The sequence below is a fragment of the Ranitomeya imitator genome, chromosome 7 (assembly GCF_032444005.1).
Source record: "Ranitomeya imitator isolate aRanImi1 chromosome 7, aRanImi1.pri, whole genome shotgun sequence".
Classification (NCBI taxonomy): domain Eukaryota; kingdom Metazoa; phylum Chordata; class Amphibia; order Anura; family Dendrobatidae; genus Ranitomeya; species Ranitomeya imitator.
Window position 1 is genome coordinate 13,657,988 of NC_091288.1, and position 22,607 is coordinate 13,680,594.

General features: G+C 43.4%; 1 protein-coding gene across 3 annotated transcripts in view; it reads left to right on the top strand.

The window, feature by feature from the left end:
* The first annotated feature begins 2,610 nt into the window (after positions 1-2,610).
* The window catches only part of WNT6 (Wnt family member 6), a 98,842-nt gene continuing 78,845 nt past the window's right edge, over positions 2,611-22,607 (top strand). For 2 of the 3 annotated variants that reach the window (XM_069732741.1, XM_069732743.1), the window contains exon 1: positions 2,611-3,005. In XM_069732741.1, the coding sequence (XP_069588842.1) occupies positions 2,929-3,005 (77 nt within the window). In that variant the 5' untranslated portion in view covers positions 2,611-2,928. The remainder of the gene's footprint in view (positions 3,006-22,607) is intronic. The other variant, XM_069732742.1, reaches the window with a different exon arrangement.

Sequence of the window (22,607 nt, forward strand, 5' to 3'; positions counted from 1 at the left end):
GCAGGGACAAGGAAGATGGTTAAAATTGATGGGAAGATGGATGGAGCCAAATACAGGACCATTCTTGAAGAAAACCTGTTGGAGTCTGCAAAAGACCTGAGACTGGGACAGAGATTTGTCTTCCAACAAGACAATGATCCCAAACATAAAGCAAAATCTACAATGGAATGGTTCACAAATAAATGTATCCAGGTGTTGGAATGGCCAAGTCAGAGTCCAGACCTCAATCCAATGGAGAATCTGTGGAAAAAGCTGAAAACTGCTGATCACAAACGATCTCCATCAAACCTCACTGAGCTCGAGCTGTTTGCCAAGGAAGAATGGGCGAGAATTTCAGTCTCTCGATGTACAAAACTGATAGAGACAGAACCCAAGAGACTTGTAATCACAGCAAAAGGTGGTGCAACAAAGTATTAAGTTACAGGGGACGAATAATATTGCACCCCCACTTTTCAGTTTTTATATACACTTAGGTAGGAAAAAAGGATCATCCCCGCGCTGCCGCAAGAAGAATTCCAAAAACTGTAAAGGTTTCAACGTGGTTTATTCTACGCGTTTCAGGGTTCAAGTGACCCCTTCATCAGGACATACCACAAAATGCAGCAAAACCCCTGAAAGAATTAATATGCTATAGATCTGAATCTGCACCAAACCTGCAAGTCACAAATAAGCAACCTGTGCTCACGACTTTAAGATTCTCATTCACTTTGCTGCATCAGGAAACCTTTCAGGTTTTGTGAAATATCTGCGCAACGTGTGTACACAGGTGTATGTGTGAAAATCAGATGTTATACTGATGGTCCGTATGACAGCCAGTCTTTTTCTCACACCCATCAGATTTCACAGTCAAATTGCAGCATGCTGGGATTTCTTTCTCATTATCTATCTATCTATTAAATATCTATTATCTATCTCATTCCTTCTATCTATCTATCTATCTATTATCTATCTATCTATTATCTATCTATCTATCTATGTCTATCGATCGATCTATCTATCTATCTATCTATCTATCTATCTATCCATCGATCCATCCATCTATCTATCTTTTTAGGTGCATAATGTGCAATAATAAGTCCTGTATTGAACAAGTGCAAACACTCCCTGAATAGAATATTTGTATTTATTTATTTCACTCACTTATATAGCGCCATTAATTATGAAGCTTCACAGACATTACCATCACTGTCCCCATTGGGACTCACAATCTACATTCCCTATCAGTATGTCTTTGGAGTGTGGGAGGAAACCCAGGCAAATATGGGAAGAGCTTACAAACTCCTTGGTGGGATTTGATTCCAGGTTCCAGGACTCCAGCTTATCTCATCTTACAATATAAATCTGTAACATTTCATTTTTTGGATAACCCTTCATTAATGCATTGCATATGTGACCTGTTGATATCTGGTGACTTATATTATAGAACATAAAATATTGCATGCACTTCATGGATAATATGTACAACTTGTATTGCAATTCTGGAAAAAAAAAAACAATTCTGCTGATGGTTGAAAACAGTCAGCAATCCTGTCCCCAAAACACCTTCTGTCCATATAACTCAGGGAAACCATTTTCCAACCTTAGGTTTTTCTTCTATGTGAATTAAACTTATAAGAGAACGTTTTATGCAGACACTGGAGAAGCAGGTAATGCTGGAAGATTAAAAATGACTAAAATACATAAAAGTAATTGTGTACATAGCTTTTAATATAATTTCCCAATATTATACTACTGATCCCCACCTTTCCCACTTTGCAGATGAGCAATAAACCTTCCAAGCTGCTCTGCAGGATATGTCAGCAGAATGCTGACTGTCCAGTTAGTTACTGGTCAGATACATGGCAGATACAGATTCAGATACATGGCAGATAGTCAAGCCAGTTCAATATTCACAATTAAAGATCTTATTCCTTCTTGATACTTTAGCTAAATTCCTTTAAAGCCAAAAGCCACCCCCCTCCCCATGTGCTCTTCTCTCAGTCTTCCCATGTCTGAGCCTTGTGCCTGACCTGTTATCTCCTCTTCTCCTCTTCCATCAGTAGATAACCTCTGCCCAGGAGCTGCCACCTGCAGGGACTTCATTCCTGAGACTGCAGCCAGGCCCCTCCGCTTCCTCTTCTCATCTCCACATTAATGGGGGTTGTTACAATGTAGCAATACCCCCCTCTTTGGCCATTTATTATCTCTTGCATTTTTTTTATGTATTTATATTATTTTATTTAATCCTCCCATTCTCTCCTCCCTGCAGAGGCAAGACACTGCCAAGTCTTCACTGCATTCTTCTGCAAACTTCTGAATGACAGGGGAGATTAATGGTCTGGAGGGAGCAGATAGTGGCTTAAGACGAGTGCATTTCACCTGTGCCACCCTGTTATGCCACCCTATACTAGGGCCAGTAGCTAAGGTGACTGCCACACCTTGTCCTACCTGCATAGTGAGTGACCATTTCATGCATTGTGGAATAGCAGAACTGTCTACCCCCCTTCCCACCCTGTAGGGTAATGCATAATTAATAATTCTTATTCACCTCCCTCTATCTATTCCCTCCTTCCCTCCTCCTTGTCTTTCATCTCTCCACCCACGACCCTTGTGTGTTCCTCCCAAAACTTGCTCCCCTTTCTTTGCTTTCAGCCTGCAGGACAGTCTATGCCCAGTGATTGCGCATTGGAGCTACCTGGATCTTCGAGCCCCATGTCCCCAGAGCTCCAGCACATGCTGAGTGGTGCTACTGTCCTCCCACCTCTTCTCCATCCCCAAAGGGAGAAAAAGTGAACAATCCAGGCATTCCTAGGAGTTTTCTACTTGTTGATGTAGCTCCTTGTGAGTTCTTGGCTGCCTCCCCTTGATTGCACTGAGGAAGAAGCAGAAGGAGCTATATATTCATCTGTCTTGTGAAACTGTCTCACTCACCCTTTTATCAAAGCCACCATGATGCCCCTGTCCAGGACTCAGCTGGGTCTCTTCTTCATACTCCTGTGTCCTGCAAACATCATAGGACTGTGGTGGTGAGTAGAACCCAGCAGGCATTGATCCTAGAATGAGGATGATGATGATGATGATAACCCTGGCTGACTTATCCCACAGGCTCCCACTTGCCCTTCTCCACATGCCCAAGATATTTGATGAAGGTTATCCACAGCAAGCAGAGATCTGTTTGGGGATAGTCCTCAATGTTTTGTCAGGAGCACAGTGAGGAGATGTCTAGGAGCTTGTCAAGTTGCTGCTAGAGATCAGTGACATAATGCAAAGGACTCAGACAGTGGAGCTGTTGAAAGACTGGGGAGCAATGCTCTGTGGCGCTCTGACAGCCTGGGGATTACATATGATTGGTAAAAATAACAAATACTCTATGCGGCTGATGGAAATGCTGCAATGCTCTGCAGAGGCTAGCCTGGTGTGACAGTGCTGGAGCAATAGTCGGCGGATGGGGATTGAAGGGTTAAGCTCACTTAAGTATCCACAGCCAAAGATTTGCGCACCGCAAATAAAGAACAAAAAAAAATGAGCAGATTCCTTGAGGAGCCTCATGGTTTTATTGGGCGTAGATCAAAGCAGGAAACTTGTGGCTCTTTATTTGGTTTTGTAATACACCCTGCTGGGAGTTGTAGTACTTCTGCTGGAGAGAGTTGTGGCTTGTCTTAGTAAAGGAACCACAAGTCTCAGGTGAGGTTGGGAGCTGCAGCTCCAGCGCAGGTGGCACAAGGGTTATGATAAAGTACTGTAGCAATAAAGTGTCAGCTCTGGACTAATAAGCTAAGCCTTGTCATACTGGGGGTTGTAGTTCTTCTAGGAAGCTATAGATCGCACACTGTTCCTTACGTGGGAAATGTGACACTACAAGTCCCAGGAACTCTTGTTGGATACTTGTATGGCACTGTGCACTGGGGAAACAGAATGGGAGTGGAAGTATAACTCCCAACATGGTGGGATTACTTGTACTAAGGCTACATTCCCACCGTGAGTTTATGATGTTGCAGATTTTCCGCACCCAGTTACTTGCAATTTTTCGAAAATCTACAGCATAAAAAAATAAAAAGTCATCACTTAACAAAGAGCTTAGATTGTAGATAAATATCATTTCTGAAAGAGAACCCCCATTATACCAAGCGAGATTGGGGCTTGGGTGTCTACAGATTACACTTTTGTATAGAGAGGTTGCACTACAAGTCTAAGCATGTCAGGTTATGCTGGGACTTATAGTTCCATTAGAACGTGAACGCCAATGATTGTTCTCTATTACAATGCTGTGCCATGACCGTTTGCTACTCTCTGTAGGACTACAAGTCACAGCATGTCTACGTCTGGGAGGGAGGTGGAGCAGGTGAGCAGCCACAGGTTGCCTAATGCTGCTGTACTCCATTCTTGCAGCTACCCCTAGGAGCACAAACTGTAATTCTGTTTTTTTTTTTTCTTAATCTTGATCTAAATTAATTATTACCCGGAAAGTTTATAAAAGTTATTTTATCTCGCAGGCAAGTTCAGGCAGGAGAAACAGCTCGGGAAATAAACGGGTTAAACAGCTTTGGAGCAGGATCTGGCAGAGGATGGGTTAAATATCTGCACAGAAAAGATAGTGTGAGTGACCCTGAAGAGGGGTCTCTCTCAATCAGCGGGTCCTCATTTTGGACCCATAAAGAATAAAGGAGGGTGGGGGTGTTGTCTGGGGTCTGCACATATTGATCATGACACTCACCTCATAATATGGTAGGGGTGCGGGTCCCAAATCTCCTGCCCCCAAGAGCTTGCAGTCAGGTTGTGCCCCCTGGAGGTATTGCTCTACTGACCCTAATGTGCCCCTGTGATTCCTGCCTGCACCTCCAGATGCCCAGAATAGGAGATACACTGCCCACTAGAGATATCTGAACCCCCAGATTGTTAGCATTAGTTTTTTCTAATTGTCGGCTGATATATATTCTTTGCGACAAATGCTAGAAATGCTTATTGATGTGCACATGTCCATGATGTGAATATTCCTGTGCACCTGGCTTACACATAGTTGGGAGGTTTTCACCCACACAAGTGATCTAATGTGTGACAAGTCTATACTGTCCATAATTAATCATATTACAGCTTACTAGAATGGTGGCTCTAAATCTACTGCAGAACTACAACTCCTAGCATGCCCCGGAAAGCTACATTGCAGGAGTTGCATTATTGCCTCACCTGGTCAGGCACAGGTTGGAGACTGCTCACCTGGGAAAGGTGTCAAAACTGAAAAAGCTAAAGTGAAGCAGTTGCAATTAGCAACCAAAGATATACAAAGTTATCAACCTGATTAATAGACTGATTTTACTAACTCTATGTGATGCATTTACTAATCGGATCTTATTTTATTGCTTCCCAGGTTACACATCAGCATCTCTGTTTTGTGTTGTTGTTGCTATTCTTAATGTTATTTATTATCTTCATCATCATCATTGATACATCACATTCTATTAAAATATTTACTACAAATGTTAAAATGCAAATATTATGACTTGAAATTAAGGTAGTACAAGTTACATAACTGAATCCATTAGTCCTTTGCATGATTTTGTTATGACACCAGCTGTTCTTAAACTACTGGAACTACAGGTATCAGAATGTCCTCGCAGTCTGTTGATATTTCCAGTGTCAAAAGCGTGATTTGCCCCCTCTTCATGCTCTATGTGTAGGGGTCCTGCTGGGAACCTGTAGGGGTCGCTGCTGCTGTTAGTCACTGACTAGTCTGTACTACATCCCAGACTAGGAGTAAATGAAGATTCCAGAAATTAATATCTTGTAGTAATAACAGAATGGTGGAGGATGGATTATTATAAACTGGTGGACCTGCACAGATTAGTGAGATTGCTCCATATTTCGCTGCAGAGAGCTGTGAGGACAAAATGCTACTATATATCATAGTTCTCATGACTGCATACATGGGGCAGTATATTAAGGAATTGCTTAAATGGCAACTCCTGAGCATTGTGCACTCATTAGAATTAAAGCTTGTGGACACAAAATGCAGAAAATGAAGCAGTGAATCTGGAAGAAAGTAGAAAAAATGTATCTGATGTAAAAGTGTCCTCCATCCATTGTGTATTTTGTTGTAAGTTTAAAAATGATATTATATTAGGAAGATGACTAACTACATAAAATACCCTGAAAAGCAGAGAGATAGAGAGATGATAGATAAATAATGCATAGATAGATAAAAGATTGATAGATAATAGATAGATAATAGATAGATAATAGGTACTATAGATAATAGATAATATATAATAGATAAATAGATACATATGAATATGTAGCCTTATAGTAGAGAGATAAGATATGTAGACAATTGATACATACATTTATAGTAGACAGATGTGAGATAGATTATATATAGATATGAGTAAGATATATAGATTGATAACCGATACACCGACCGACCAATGGATGTGAGAATATCAGATATGTAGAGATATATAATTGGATAAAAATAGATAATAGATAGATATGACAAAGATATATAGGTGGATAGATAATAGATAGATAATATATAATAGATAATAGATAGATAATAGATATATAGATAATAGATAGATATGACATAGATATATAGATAGATCAGATATAGAGAGATAATAGATAGATAATATATAATATATAATAGGTCGTTAGATAATGAATAGACGGATATTAGGTACAAAGAGCATCAGAAATCTGCAATATATTAATGCGGAAAAATGTATTTTAACAACATCTAAGTGTGGAATTTGTGGTAGATTTGTTTCTCAGCCAATTCTGTGAGTGTGTGGCTGGTGTAGAGGCCATAGATGTAGAGGCGTTGGCCCGGTAGGCCATAGATGTAGAGGCGTTGGCCCGGTAGGCCATAGATGTAGAGGCTTTGGCCCGGTAGGCCATAGATGTAGAGGCGTTGGCCCGGTAGGCCATAGATGTAGAGGCGTTGGCCCGGTAGGCCATTGATGTAGAGGCGTTGGCCCGGTAGGCCATAGATGTAGAGGCGTTGGCCCGGTAGGCCATAGATGTAGAGGCGTTGGCCCGGTAGGCCATAGATGTAGAGGCGTTGGCCCGGTAGGCCATAGATGTAGAGGCGTTGGCCCGGTAGGCCATAGATGTAGAGGCGTTGGCCCGGTAGGCCATAGATGTAGAGGCGTTGGCCCGGTAGGCCATAGATGGGCCCCGTTTTGTTGTTTATGCCTTGCTGGGTTCATAGTTTCTTGCTCTGTCCATACAGCAGCCATACATCCATAGTGACCTGTGTACCATCCTGCACATATATGACGCCATGTACACAGACTGTGCCCCCCACAGTGTATATATAATGTGGGCGCTACATATCTCAGCCGATAGGCGCCCATCACGGGCGGTGATCAGATGGATGCCACCTCTTTCCAATAGGTCCAGATGTGAGTAATGAGAGCGGTATGTTGTGTGGACGCCATGAGATTCTGTCACTTTTTTAATTGATACCAAAGAGATTGCTGGGAAATGTCACATCCCGGAATTTCTGCATCTCCGGCTTTTCTGGAAGCACATGTGAAAAATGAAATAGTCACACATGGGCCGGATTATGGCAGGACGTGATTCCGGGGCACAGCGAGAGCTGACATCGCCTGAGTCACAGGGACTGCACATTACATGATGGGGGGAGTAGTACTGTGTGGTCCTCTGAGATGGTATCACACATGATAGGATTAGATACACATCTCAGGAGATAATATAACACATGATAGGATTAGATACAGATCTCTGCAAATTGCATCACACATTAAATGGTTAGATGCAGCAGCTCAGCAGACAGTATCACACATGATAGGATTAGATACACAGCTCAGCAGACAGTATCACACAGGATAGGATTAGATACACAGCTCAGCAGACAGTATCACACAGGATAGGATTAGATACTCAGCTCATCAGACAGTATCACACATGATAGGATTAGATACACATCTCAGGAGATAATATAACACATGATAGGATTAGATACAAATCTCTGCAAATTGCATCACACATTAAATGGTTAGATGCAGCAGCTCAGCAGACAGTATCACACAGGATAGGATTAGATACTCAGCTCAGCAGACAGTATCACACAGCATAGGATTAGATACTCAGCTCATCAGACAGTATCACACAGGATAGGATTAGATACTCAGCTCATCAGACAGTATCACACAGGATAGGATTAGATACTCAGCTCAGCAGACAGTATACCAAATGACAAAATTAGATGCAGCAGCTCAGCAGACAGTATCACACAGGATAGGATTAGATACATGGCTCATCAGACAGTATCACACAGGATAGGATTAGATACTCAGCTCAGCAGACAGTATCACACAGGATAGGATTAGATACTCAGCTCAACAGACAGTATCACACAGGATAGGATTAGATACTCAGCTCAGCAGACAGTATACCAAATGACAAAATTAGATGCAGCAGCTCAGCATACAGTATCACACAGGATAGGATTAGATACTCAGCTCATCAGACAGTATCACACAGGATAGGATTAGATACATGGCTCATCAGACAGTATCACACAGGATAGGATTAGATACTCAGCTCAGCAGACAGTATCACACAGGATAGGATTAGATACTCAGCTCATCAGACAGTATCACACAGGATAGGATTAGATACTCAGCTCAGCAGACAGCATCACACAGGATAGGATTAGATACTCAGCTCAGCAGACAGTATCACACAGGATAGGATTAGATACTCAGCTCAGCAGACAGTATACCAAATGACAAAATTAGATACACAGCTCAGCAGACAGTACCACACGATAGGATTAGATACACAGCCCTGCAGACAGTATCACACATGATAGGATTAGATACACAGCTCCGCAGACAGTATACCAGATGACAGAATTAGATACAGAGCTCTGCAGACAATATACCAGATGACAGAATTAGATACACCAAACTATCACACATTATAGTCTCCGATACAATGACTCAACAGACAGTATCACAAATGGTAAGTTTATGTACAATGGCTCAGCAGACAACACATAACAGCAAAGATACATCCACTCAGCAAATAGTTTCACACACCATAGGCTTAGATACAGTGTTCTGTCAGAAGACAGTACCCCAAATAAAAGGCTTAGGTGCAGCAACATTTTAGCACAGTTTCATGCATTATGGGCTCAGATATATTGGCTCAGTAATCAGAATCATGCATGATAGGCTTAGGTACCGTGGATCAATGACAGTATCTTATGGCTAACTGAGAAACACTAGCCCATTAACACAGAATCACACACTAAGCTTAGATACATCGGTCATCAGACAGTATCACACAGGATAGTTTTTAGACAGATGCTTTACAGATAGCATGAAACATTTTAAAAGTTTAAATGAATGATACACTTATATATATCGAACTGCTAAATAAAATGCCACATGATAGGATTAGATACAGTGGCTCAGATACAGTATGACACAGTACTCTCAAATATACTAGCTCATTAGCACAGAATTATACATGACCGGGTTAAATTCAGCACTAAGGACACAGTATCACACATGGGGTGGTATTAGATACGTAAGCTTTGCTGAGAGTATCACACATAATAGGCTTAGATACCTCAATATCAGTGGTCATGATGACAGATCTTCTGCAGCTGTGCCTATCTTGTACATAGTCTGCAAAAGGGAGTAGAAGTGACCTTGACCAGGTGCCCGGGAGACGAGCAATGATATTGTAACGTATTGTAAAATGTGGGCGAAGCCAAGAGAGCCCCAGATAATCATAATATAGAGCGTATGGACAAACATTATGGTGCAAAAGTGTTAGGCAGGTATGGAAAAAATGCTGCATAGTAAGGAGCTTTCAAAAATAGAAATGTTAATAGTTTGTTTTATCAATTAACAAAATAAAAGGTGAATAAAAAGAAATGTAAATCCCGTAAATATTTGGAGACCGCCCGTCACTTCCGTCAGTTCTTTTAGTTAAACTTTCAGTCTTTGAAGTAACTCAGCAGGAGGTTGTGCCAAACATCTTGGAGAGCTGACCCCAGATCTTCTGTGTATGATTCTTGTGCGGATCCTTCTGTCTCTTCATGTGATCCCAGACAGACTGGATGATCAGGGCTGCAGGGCCGGATCACCACCTCCAGGACTTCTCATTCTTAATGACACTGGCTGGATGTTGGGGGTCGTTGACCGGCTGCAGAATACATTTGGAGCTGATCAGACGCCTCCTGATGATATTACGTGATGAGTCAGTGTCTGTTGGGATTTCTCAGCATTGAGGACACCATTAATCCTGACCAAACCCACAATTTTTGATGAAATGTAGCTTCAAACGTTCAGGACCCTCCACCGTGCGCCACTACTCCTGCAGGCCCTCATTATTCTGCTGCTCTCCAACTCTTTGGGAACAATCTTCTACTCTTTAAAGTCGAATACTTCACATTTTAACTCCTTAGTCCGCACCACCTGTTGCCATTCTTCTCCACCCCTATTCTCATATTTTCGTGCACAGTTGAGTCGCTTGTTTAAATATATAAGGTGTAATTTGTGACTGCAATTCTTCCATGAAGACCATTTCTGGCCAGACTTCTCCAGACAATAAATGGGTGTGGCTGGGTTAAACTGGTTGCTGCCAGTTCTGAGCTGATGGCACTGCTGGACATTTTCTGATTTATAAGGAAAGCAGCATGATGTGTCTCATCTGCTGCACTAAGTTTCCTTGGACAACTTCATCTATGGTCCTCAACATTGCCCATTTCTTGGCACTTCTTGAAAAGAGCTTGAATAGCATATCTCAAAAACCCCATCTGCTGTCAAATCTGTGCCTAGCAGAGACCTTGCTGATGTAGTATAAATACCTTGTATCTTATTGCTGTGCTCAGTCTTGCCATAATGTATGACCTGTGACATGAAACTGTCTTCCACAACCTCACCTTTGTAGCAGAGATTTGCTGCTCCTGTTTCGGTTAATTATTGTATTTCAGCCTATAAATGAAAATGATGATCACTGACATAATTGGTTACTCATACACCCTGCTATAATCCTACAAAATCACAGAATGTGTGCAAGTGTATCAAGAAAAAGTGATGAGGGCAAAGTGCGGTCATCAAATACTGATGGAATTTACTTTCCTCATGTGTTGTCACGGGTATGTCACATCCTTCTGTGAAATCTGGGGTTAGAAGATCACTGCATTGTGAATAGCAGATCTTTCATTTAGATTGTTTGTGTCCAATCTTAAGTGGATTTGGTATCCCTTGGTGCTGAAAAGGTTAACGACCCTTTGTAAGCTGGTCAGAAACATGCAGCTCCATTTCAGTTGCTTATGATGTGGTCATTTCCTCTCCCTATAAATCCTGGCCAGACCTTCTCTTCCTTGCCAGTGAAAGCTTTGCTTCCTAGCTCCTTGAAGATGCTGTGCTGAATTGGAGATCGTTGTAGCTACTGGAGATTGTTGCTTGCTGTTTTCGGTGTATGCTTTCCTCATTGTCCTATTACCACTCAATTGGTACATTCCCATACTTCCCTATATACCTTTCTACCTTTGGTGAGTGTTTGTATATTTGTTTATTTCTGTTATCCCTGTCTGTCTTACGCGTTGATACACTAGCATTTTTGTCCCAGACCTCCTGGGGGAGGGGACACATTAGGGAATAACAGGAGAACAATTAGGCTTGTGGCCCAAACCTCCTCACCTTTAGAGGTACCTTTGGGAGCAGCGATAGTTAGGGCGTCAGTCCTAGGGATGGTTCAAGGCCCCTTTTTCTAATTACGAACAATCACAACGTGACATTTTTTCATTCACTTTGCACTTTGTTAATTGATAAAAATAAACTATTAACACTTCTAGTTATGAAAATATTCCCATTTTGCAGCATTTAGTTTTCCATTTTTTCTACACCTGCCTAAAAATTTAGCCCAGTCCTGTATAATGCGTATTTTTCGGATTATAAGATACACTTTTTTCCCCCAAATTTGGGGAGAAATAGGGGTGCGTCTTATAATGCGGATATACCTTACCGGCATCGGGCTGGGATGAGGGAGGTGATCGGATGTGTGGTGCGCCGCTGAGGGTGTCCGCTGCTGCGGGGGCTCTGCCGACATCTTGTGAAAGCGTAGAGCCCCAGCAGTGACATAGTTTCCTATGCGGTGGATTGGACTTCGGGAAAATGGCTGCCGGCCGGGGGCGGCGCATGCACAGATGGAGATCTCGGCACCAAGACCTCGGGAGATGAGATCTCAGCGCTGAGATAACAAACTCTACTGTCAGACCATCATAGCGACTCACATTTTCAGTTAGCTCATTCTGCACCCTGCAAAAGCCTTCAACACTGAGACAATAGAAGGTGCAACGCTTTTAATAAGTCCAAATTGCCAAAATGATTTTTAGCAAAAAAATTGTCCATAACTGTAGATATCCCCTTTCAATGTGGACCTTCCCCTGAAATGCCTTCTTTTTGTAATGTCATGATCACTTCATTGCAGAAGATGGCTTCATGCAAAAACAAACAAACAAGCAAACAAACAGAAAAACCACCATAGTGGTCTGTAATACTTGCAGACTTAAACAGGGTGGTCTCACAAAATAGGACTTTTCTCAGACAACTCTTGTTACGGCGCCCCCTGCTGCTGCCGGACTTATTTAATTCTGGGTCAACATCTGCATCGGAATCCTATTCATGAGTCGTCCGTGCTCACATTCTGTACTAACGTCTGCAGTAGGTATGAAACTACTCACAGCAGAACAGAGTATTTCAGAAGAGGAGTTTTCAGAAAGAAGTGACATGCTCTCTCATGTGAATGAAGTGAGGACAGGACTGTGACAGCAACATCATAGAATTTGTTATATGTATACCTAACGCTAAGGTTGCTGACTGTTTATGGTTACAATCAGCAGAATAGTGAGTGCAGCTCTGGGGTATAATACAGGATCAGTAATGTATGTACACAGTGACTGCACCAGCAGAATAGTGAGTGCAGCTCTGGGGTATAATACAGGATCAGTAATGTATGTACACAGTGACTGCACCAGCAGAATAGTGAGTGCAGCTCTGGAGTATAATACAGGATGTAACTCAGGATCAGTAATGTAATGTATGTACACAGTGACTGCACCAGCAGAATAGTGAGTGCAGCTCTGGAGTATAATACAGGATGTAACTCAGGATCAGTAATGTAATGTATGTACACAGTGACTGCACCAGCAGAATAGTGAGTGCAGCTCTGGAGTATAATACAGGATGTAACTCAGGATCAGTAATGTAATGTATGTACACAGTGACTGCACCAGCAGAACAGTGAGTGCAGCTCTGGAGTATAATACAGGATGTAACTCAGGATCAGTAATGTAATGTATGTACACAGTGACTGCGCCAGCAGAATAGTGAGTGCAGCTCTGGAGTATAATACAGGATGTAACTCAGGATCAGTAATGTAATGTATGTACACAGTGACTGCACCAGCAGAATAGTGAGTGCAGCTCTGGAGTATAATACAGGATGTAACTCAGGATCAGTAATGTAATGTATGTACACAGTGACTGCACCAGCAGAATAGTGAGTGCAGCTCTGGTGTATAATACAGGATGTAACTCAGGATCAGTAATGTAATGTATGTACACAGTGACTGCACCAGCAGAATAGTGAGTGCAGCTCTGGATTATAATACAGGATATAACTCAGGATCAGTAATGTAATGTATGTACACAGTGACTGCACCAGCAGAATAGTGAGTGCAGCTCTGGAGTATAATACAGGATGTAACTCAGGATCAGTAATGTAATGTATGTAATGCCCAAACCCCATAACCTCCCTATCCAACATCACTGAAGGGGGACTTAATTGTCTCCTCTCCAAATCCCACCTGACCACCTGTGCGCTCGACCCCATCCCATCCCACCTCCTCCCCAACCTCACCACCACACTTATCCCATCCCTAACCCACCTCTTCAACCTATCACTAACTTCTGCCACCTTCCCCTCTGTGTTCAAACATGCCACAATCACGCCTATCCTTAAAAAGCCAACCCTCGATCCAACTGCTATGTCCAGCTATCGCCCAATATCGCTGCTCCCATTTGCTTCCAAACTCCTGGAGCAGCACGTCCACGCTGAACTCTCCTCCCACCTCTCATCTAACTTGTTGTACGACAATCTACAATCTGGTTTCCGCCCCCATCACTCAACTGAGACTGCCCTGACCAAAATCACTAACGACCTACTTACCGCCAAAGCTACTGGACAATACTCTGTACTCCTCCTTCTAGACCTGTCCTCTGCTTTCGACACAGTTGACCACTGCCTCCTACTACAGATCCTCTCCTCCTTTGGCATCAAAGACCTCGCCCTATCCTGGATCGACTTGTACCTTTCCAACCGCACATTCAGCGTTTCCCACTCCCATACTACCTCCTCATCCCACCCTCTCTCTGTTGGAGTCCCCCAAGGCTCTGTTCTAGGACCCCTACTCTTCTCAATCTATACACTTGGCTTGGGACAACTCATAAAGTCCCATGGATTCCAGTACCACCTCTATGCTGACGACACTCAGATCTACCTCTCTGGCCCAGACGTCACCGCTCTGCTGTCCAGAATCCCAGAGTGCCTATCAGCCATATCCTCCTTCTTCTCCTCTCGCTTCCTCAAACTCAATGTGGACAAATCTGAACTCATCATCTTTCCTCCATCCCACAAATCTTCCTTACTTGACCTATCTATCGCAGTCAATGACATCATGCTTTGCCCTGTACCCGAAGTCCGCTGCCTCGGAGTAACCTTCGACTCTGCCCTGTCCTTCAAACCACACATCCAAGCTCTTTCCACCTCCTGTCGCCTCCAGCTCAAAAATATCTCCAGGATCCGTCCTTTCCTCAACCCCCAATCTACTAAAATGCTTGTGCACGCCCTCATCATTTCCCGCCTTGACTACTGCAACATCCTTTTCTGTGGCCTCCCTGCTAACACCCTTGCACCTCTCCAGTCCATCCTTAACTCTGCTGCCCGACTAATCCATCTCTCTCCTCGCTACTCCTCCACTTCCCTCTCTGCAAATCTCTTCACTGGCTCCCATTCCCTCAGCGTAATCAGTTCAAATTGCTAATACTGACCTACAAAGCCATCCACAACCTGTCTCCTCCATATATCTCTGATCTAATCTCTCGATATCTTCCCCACGTAATCTCCGCTCCTCCCAAGACCTCCTTCTCTCCTCCACACTTATTCCCTCCTCATCCAATAGCCTCCAAGACTTCTCCCGAATATCCCCCGTCCTCTGGAATTCTCTGCCCCAACACGTCCAACTATCAACCACAGTCGGATCCTTCAGACGGAACCTGAAAACTCATCTCTTCAGGAAAGCCTACAGCCTGCACTGACACCGCTGCTGCCTCATCACCAACGAAGCTACCGCCTCACCAACACTGGAACTACCGCCTCACCAACACCGGAGCTACCGCCTCACCAACACCGGAGCTCCTGCAACCCTCAACCTACTGTCTCCTTCCCCATAATCCTGTAGAATGTAAGCCCGCAAGGGCAGGGTCCTCGCCCCTTTGTATCAGTCCGTCATTGTTAGTTTGTTTACTGTATGTGATATTTGTAACTTGTATGTAACCCCTTCTCATGTACAGCACCATGGAATCAATGGTTCTATATAAATAAATAATAATAATAATAATAATAATAATAATGTACACAGTGACTGCACCAGCATAATAGTGAGTGCAGCTCTGAAGTTTAATACAGGATGTAACTCAGGGTCAGTAATGTAATGTATGTACACAGTGACTGCACCAGCAGAATAGTGAGTGCAGCTCTGGGGTATAATACAGGATCAGTAATGTATGTACACAGTGACTGCACCAGCAGAATAGTGAGTGCAGCTCTGGATTATAATACAGGATATAACTCAGGATCAGTAATGTAATGTATGTACACAGTGACTGCACCAGCAGAATAGTGAGTGCAGCTCTGAAGTTTAATACAGGATGTAACTCAGGGTCAGTAATGTAATGTATGTACACAGTGACTGCACCAGCAGAATAGTGAGTGCAGCTCTGGGGTATAATACAGGATCAGTAATGTATGTACACAGTGACTGCACCAGCAGAATAGTGAGTGCAGCTCTGGATTATAATACAGGATATAACTCAGGATCAGTAATGTAATGTATGTACACAGTGACTGCACCAGCAGAATAGTGAGTGCAGCTCTGGAGTATAATACAGGATGTAACTCAGGATCAGCAATGTAATGTATGTACACAGTGACTGCACCAGCAGAATAGTGAGTGCAGCTCTGGGGTATAATACAGGATCAGTAATGTATGTACACAGTGACTGCACCAGCAGAATAGTGAGTGCAGCTCTGGATTATAATACAGGATATAACTCAGGATCAGTAATGTAATGTATGTACACAGTGACTGCACCAGCAGAATAGTGAGTGCAGCTCTGGAGTATAATACAGGATGTAACTCAGGATCAGTAATGTAATGTATGTAATGCCCAAACCCCATAACCTCCCTATCCAACATCACTGAAGGGGGACTTAATTGTCTCCTCTCCAAATCCCACCTCACCACCTGTGCGCTCGACCCCATCCCATCCCACCTCCTCCCCAACCTCACCACCACACTTATCCCATCCCTAACCCACCTCTTCAACCTATCACTAACTTCTGCCACCTTCCCCTCTGTGTTCAAACATGCCACAATCACGCCTATCCTTAAAAAGCCAACCCTCGATCCAACTGCTATGTCCAGCTATCGCCCAATATCGCTGCTCCCATTTGCTTCCAAACTCCTGGAGCAGCACGTCCATGCTGAACTCTCCTCCCACCTCTCATCTAACTTGTTGTACGACAATCTACAATCTGGTTTCCGCCCCCATCACTCAACTGAGACTGCCCTGACCAAAATCACTAACGACCTACTTACCGCCAAAGCTACTGGACAATACTCTGTACTCCTCCTTCTAGACCTGTCCTCTGCTTTCGACACAGTTGACCACTGCCTCCTACTACAGATCCTCTCCTCCTTTGGCATCAAAGACCTCGCCCTATCCTGGATCGACTCGTACCTTTCCAACCGCACATTCAGCGTTTCCCACTCCCATACTACCTCCTCATCCCACCCTCTCTCTGTTGGAGTCCCCCAAGGCTCTGTTCTAGGACCCCTACTCTTCTCAATCTATACACTTGGCTTGGGACAACTCATAAAGTCCCATGGATTCCAGTACCACCTCTATGCTGACGACACTCAGATCTACCTCTCTGGCCCAGACGTCACCGCTCTGCTGTCCAGAATCCCAGAGTGCCTATCAGCCATATCCTCCTTCTTCTCCTCTCGCTTCCTCAAACTCAATGTGGACAAATCTGAACTCATCATCTTTCCTCCATCCCACAAATCTTCCTTACTTGACCTATCTATCGCAGTCAATGACATCATGCTTTGCCCTGTACCCGAAGTCCGCTGCCTCGGAGTAACCTTCGACTCTGCCCTGTCCTTCAAACCACACATCCAAGCTCTTTCCACCTCCTGTCGCCTCCAGCTCAAAAATATCTCCAGGATCCGTCCTTTCCTCAACCCCCAATCTACTAAAATGCTTGTGCACGCCCTCATCATTTCCCGCCTTGACTACTGCAACATCCTTTTCTGTGGCCTCCCTGCTAACACCCTTGCACCTCTCCAGTCCATCCTTAACTCTGCTGCCCGACTAATCCATCTCTCTCCTCGCTACTCCTCCACTTCCCTCTCTGCAAATCTTTTCACTGGCTCCCATTCCCTCAGCGTATCCAGTTCAAATTGCTAATACTGACCTACAAAGCCATCCACAACCTGTCTCCTCCATATACAGTGGGGCAAAAAAGTATTTAGTCAGTCAGCAATAGTGCAAGTTCCACCACTTAAAAAGATGAGAGGCGTCTGTAATTTACACCATAGGTAGACCTCAACTATGGGAGACTAACTGAGAAAAAAAAAATCCAGAAAATCACATTGTCTGTTTTTTTTTAATTTTATTTGCATATTATGGTGGAAAATAAGTATTTGGTCAGAAACAAACAATCAAGATTTCAGGCTCTCACAGACCTGTAACTTCTTCTTTAAGAGTCTCCTCTTTCCTCCACTCATTACCTGTAGTAATGGCACCTGTTTAAACTTGTTATCAGTATAAAAAGACACCTGTGCACTCCCTCAAACAGTCTGACTCCAAACTCCACTATGGTGAAGACCAAAGAGCTGTCAAAGGACACCAGAAACAAAATTGTAGCCCTGCACCAGGCTGGGAAGACTGAATCTGCAATAGCCAACCAGCTTGGAGTGAAAAGATCAACAGTGGGAGCAATAATTAGAAAATGGAAGACATACAAGACCACTAATAATCTCCCTCGATCTGGGGCTCCACGCAAAATCCCACCCCGTGGGGTCAGAATGATCACAAGAACGGTGAGCAAAAACCCCAGAACCACGCAGGGGGACCTAGTGAATGAACTGTAGAGAGCTGGGACCAATGTAACAAGGCCTACCATAAGTAACACACTACGCCACCATGGACTCAGATCCTGCAGTGCCAGATGTGTCCCACTGCTTAAGCCAGTACATGTCCGGGCCCGTCTGAAGTTTGCTAGAGAGCATTTGGATGATCCAGAGGAGTTTTGGGAGAATGTCCTATGGTCTGATGAAACCAAACTAGAACTGTTTGGTAGAAACACAACTTGTCGTGTTTGGAGGAAAAAGAATACTGAGTTGCATCCATCAAACACCATACCTACTGTAAAGCATGGTGGTGGAAACATCATGCTTTGGGGCTGTTTCTCTGCAAAGGGGTCAGGACAACTGATCTGGGTACATGAAAGAATGAATGGGGCCATGTATCGTGAGATTTTGAGTGCAAACCTCCTTCCAACAGCAAGGGCATTGAAGATGAAACGTGGCTGGGTCTTTCAACATGACAATGATCCAAAGCACACCGCCAGGGCAACGAAGGAGTGGCTTCGTAAGAAGCATTTCAAGGTCCTGGAGTGGCCTAGCCAGTCTCCAGATCTCAACCCTATAGAAAACCTTTGGAGGGAGTTGAAAGTCCGTGTTGCCAAGCGAAAAGCCAAAAACATCACTGCTCTAGAGGAGATCTGCATGGTGGAATGGGCCAACATACCAACAACAGTGTGTGGCAACCTTGTGAAGACTTACAGAAAACGTTTGACCTCTGTCATTGCCAACAAAGGATATATTACAAAGTATTGAGATGAAATTTTGTTTCTGACCAAATACTTATTTTCCGCCATAATATGCAAATAAAATGTTAAAAAAACAGACAATGTGATTTTCTGGATTTTTTTTTCTCAGTTTGTCTACCATAGTTGAGGTCTACCTATGATGTAAATGACAGACGCCTCTCATCTTTTTAAGTGGTGGAACTTGCACTATTGCTGACTGACTAAATACTTTTTTGCCCCACTGTATCTCTGATCTAATCTCTCGATATCTTCCCCACGTAATCTCCGCTCCTCCCAAGACCTCCTTCTCTCCTCCACACTTATTCGCTCCTCATCCAATCGCCTCCAAGACTTCTCCCAAATATCCCCCATCCTCTGGAATTCTCTGCCCCAACACGTCCAACTATCAACCACAGTCGGATCCTTCAGACGGAACCTGAAAACTCATCTCTTCAGGAAAGCCTACAGCCTGCACTGACACCGCTGCTGCCTCATCACCAACGAAGCTACCGCCTCACCAACACTGGAACTACCGCCTCACCAACACCGGAGCTACCGCCTCACCAACACCGGAGCTCCTGCAACCCTCAACCTACTGTCTCCTTCCCCATAATCCTGTAGAATGTAAGCCCGCAAGGGCAGGGTCCTCGCCCCTTTGTATCAGTCCGTCATTGTTAGTTTGTTTACTGTATGTGATATTTGTAACTTGTATGTAACCCCTTCTCATGTACAGCACCATGGAATCAATGGTGCTATATAAATAAATAATAATAATAATAATAATAATAATAATAATAATGTACACAGTGACTGCACCAGCATAATAGTGAGTGCAGCTCTGATGTTTAATACAGGATGTAACTCAGGGTCAGTAATGTAATGTATGTACACAGTGACTGCACCAGCAGAATAGTGAGTGCAGCTCTGGGGTATAATACAGGATCAGTAATGTATGTACACAGTGACTGCACCAGCAGAATAGTGAGTGCAGCTCTGGATTATAATACAGGATATAACTCAGGATCAGTAATGTAATGTATGTACACAGTGACTGCACCAGCAGAATAGTGAGTGCAGCTCTGGAGTATAATACAGGATGTAACTCAGGATCAGTAATGTAATGTATGTACACAGTGACTGCACCAGCAGAATAGTGAGTGCAGCTCTGGGGTATAATACAGGATCAGTAATGTATGTACACAGTGACTGCACCAGCAGAATAGTGAGTGCAGCTCTGGATTATAATACAGGATATAACTCAGGATCAGTAATGTAATGTATGTACACAGTGACTGCACCAGCAGAATAGTGAGTGCAGCTCTGGAGTATAATACAGGATGTAACTCAGGATCAGTAATGTAATGTATGTACACAGTGACTGCACCAGCAGAATAGTGAGTGCAGCTCTGGAGTATAATACAGGATGTAACTCAGGATCAGTAATGTAATGTATGTACACAGTGACTGCACCAGCAGAATAGTGAGTGCAGCTCTGGAGTATAATACAGGATGTAACTCAGGATCAGTAATGTAATGTGTATACACAGTGACTGCACCAGCAGAATAGTGAGTGCAGCTCTGGAGTATAATACAGGATGTAACTCAGGATCAGTAATGTAATGTATGTACACAGTGACTGCACCAGCAGAATAGTGACTGCAGCTCTGGAGTATAATACAGGATGTAACTCAGGATCAGTAATGTAATGTATGTACACAGTGACTGCACCAGCAGAATAGTGAGTGCAGCTCTGGAGTATAATACAGGATGTAACTCAGGATCAGTAATGTAATGTATGTACACAGTGACTGCACCAGCAGAATAGTGAGTGCAGCTCTGGAGTATAATACAGGATGTAACTCAGGATCAGTAATGTAATGTATGTGCACAGTGACTGCACCAGCAGAATAGTGAGTGCAGCTCTGAAGTTTAATACAGGATGTAACTCAGGGTCAGTAATGTAATGTATGTACACAGTGACTGCACCAGCAGAATAGTGAGTGGAGCTCTGGAGTACAATACAGGATGTAACTCAGTATCAGTAATGTAATGTATGTACACAGTGACTGCACCAGCAGAATAGTGAGTGCAGCTCTGGAGTATAATACAGGATGTAACTCAGGATCAGTAATGTAATTTATGTACACAGTGATTGCACCAGCAGAATAGTGAGTGCAGCTCTGGAGTATAATACAGGATGTAACTCAGGATCAGTAATGTAATGTATGTACACAGTGACTGCACCAGCAGAATAGTGAGTGCAGCTCTGGAGTATAATACAGGATGTAACTCAGGGTCAGTAATGTATGTACACAGTGACTGCACCAGCAGAATAGTGAGTGCAGCTCTGGAGTATAATACAGGATGTAACTCAGTATCAGTAATGTAATGTATGTACACAGTGACTGCACCAGCAGAATAGTGAGTGCAGCTCTGGAGTATAATACAGGATGTAACTCAGGGTCAGTAATGTAATGTATGTACACAGTGACTGCACCAGCAGAATAGTGAGTGCAGCTCTGGAGTATAAAACAGGATGTAACTCAGTATCAGTAATGTAATGTATGTACACAGTGACTGCACCAGCAGAATAGTGAGTGCAGCTCTGGAGTATAATACAGGATGTAATTCAGGATCAGTAATGTAATGTATGTACACAGTGACTGCACCAGCAGAATAGTGAGTGCAGGATGTAACTCAGGATCAGTAATGTAATGTATGTACACAGTGACTGCACCAGCAGAATAGTGAGTGCAGCTCTGGAGTATAATACAGGATGTAACTCAGGATCAGTAATGTAATGTATGTACACAGTGACTGCGCCAGCAGAATAGTGAGTGCAGCTCTGGAGTATAATACAGGATGTAACTCAGGATCAGTAGTGTAATGTATGTACACAGTGACTGCACCAGCAGAATAGTGAGTGCAGCTCTGGAGTATAATACAGGATGTAACTCAGGATCAGTAATGTAATGTATGTACACAGTGACTGCACCAGCAGAATAGTGAGTGCAGCTCTGGAGTATAATACAGGATGTAACTCAGGATCAGTAATGTAATGTATGTGCACAGTGACTGCACCAGCAGAATAGTGAGTGCAGCTCTGAAGTTTAATACAGGATGTAACTCAGGGTCAGTAATGTAATGTATGTACACAGTGACTGCACCAGCAGAATAGTGAGTGGAGCTCTGGAGTACAATACAGGATGTAACTCAGTATCAGTAATGTAATGTATGTACACAGTGACTGCACCAGCAGAATAGTGAGTGCAGCTCTGGAGTATAATACAGGATGTAACTCAGGATCAGTAATGTAATGTATGTACACACTGACTGCACCAGCAGAATAGTGAGTGCAGCTCTGGAGTATAATACAGGATGTAACTCAGGATCAGTAATGTAATGTATGTACACAGTGACTGCACCAGC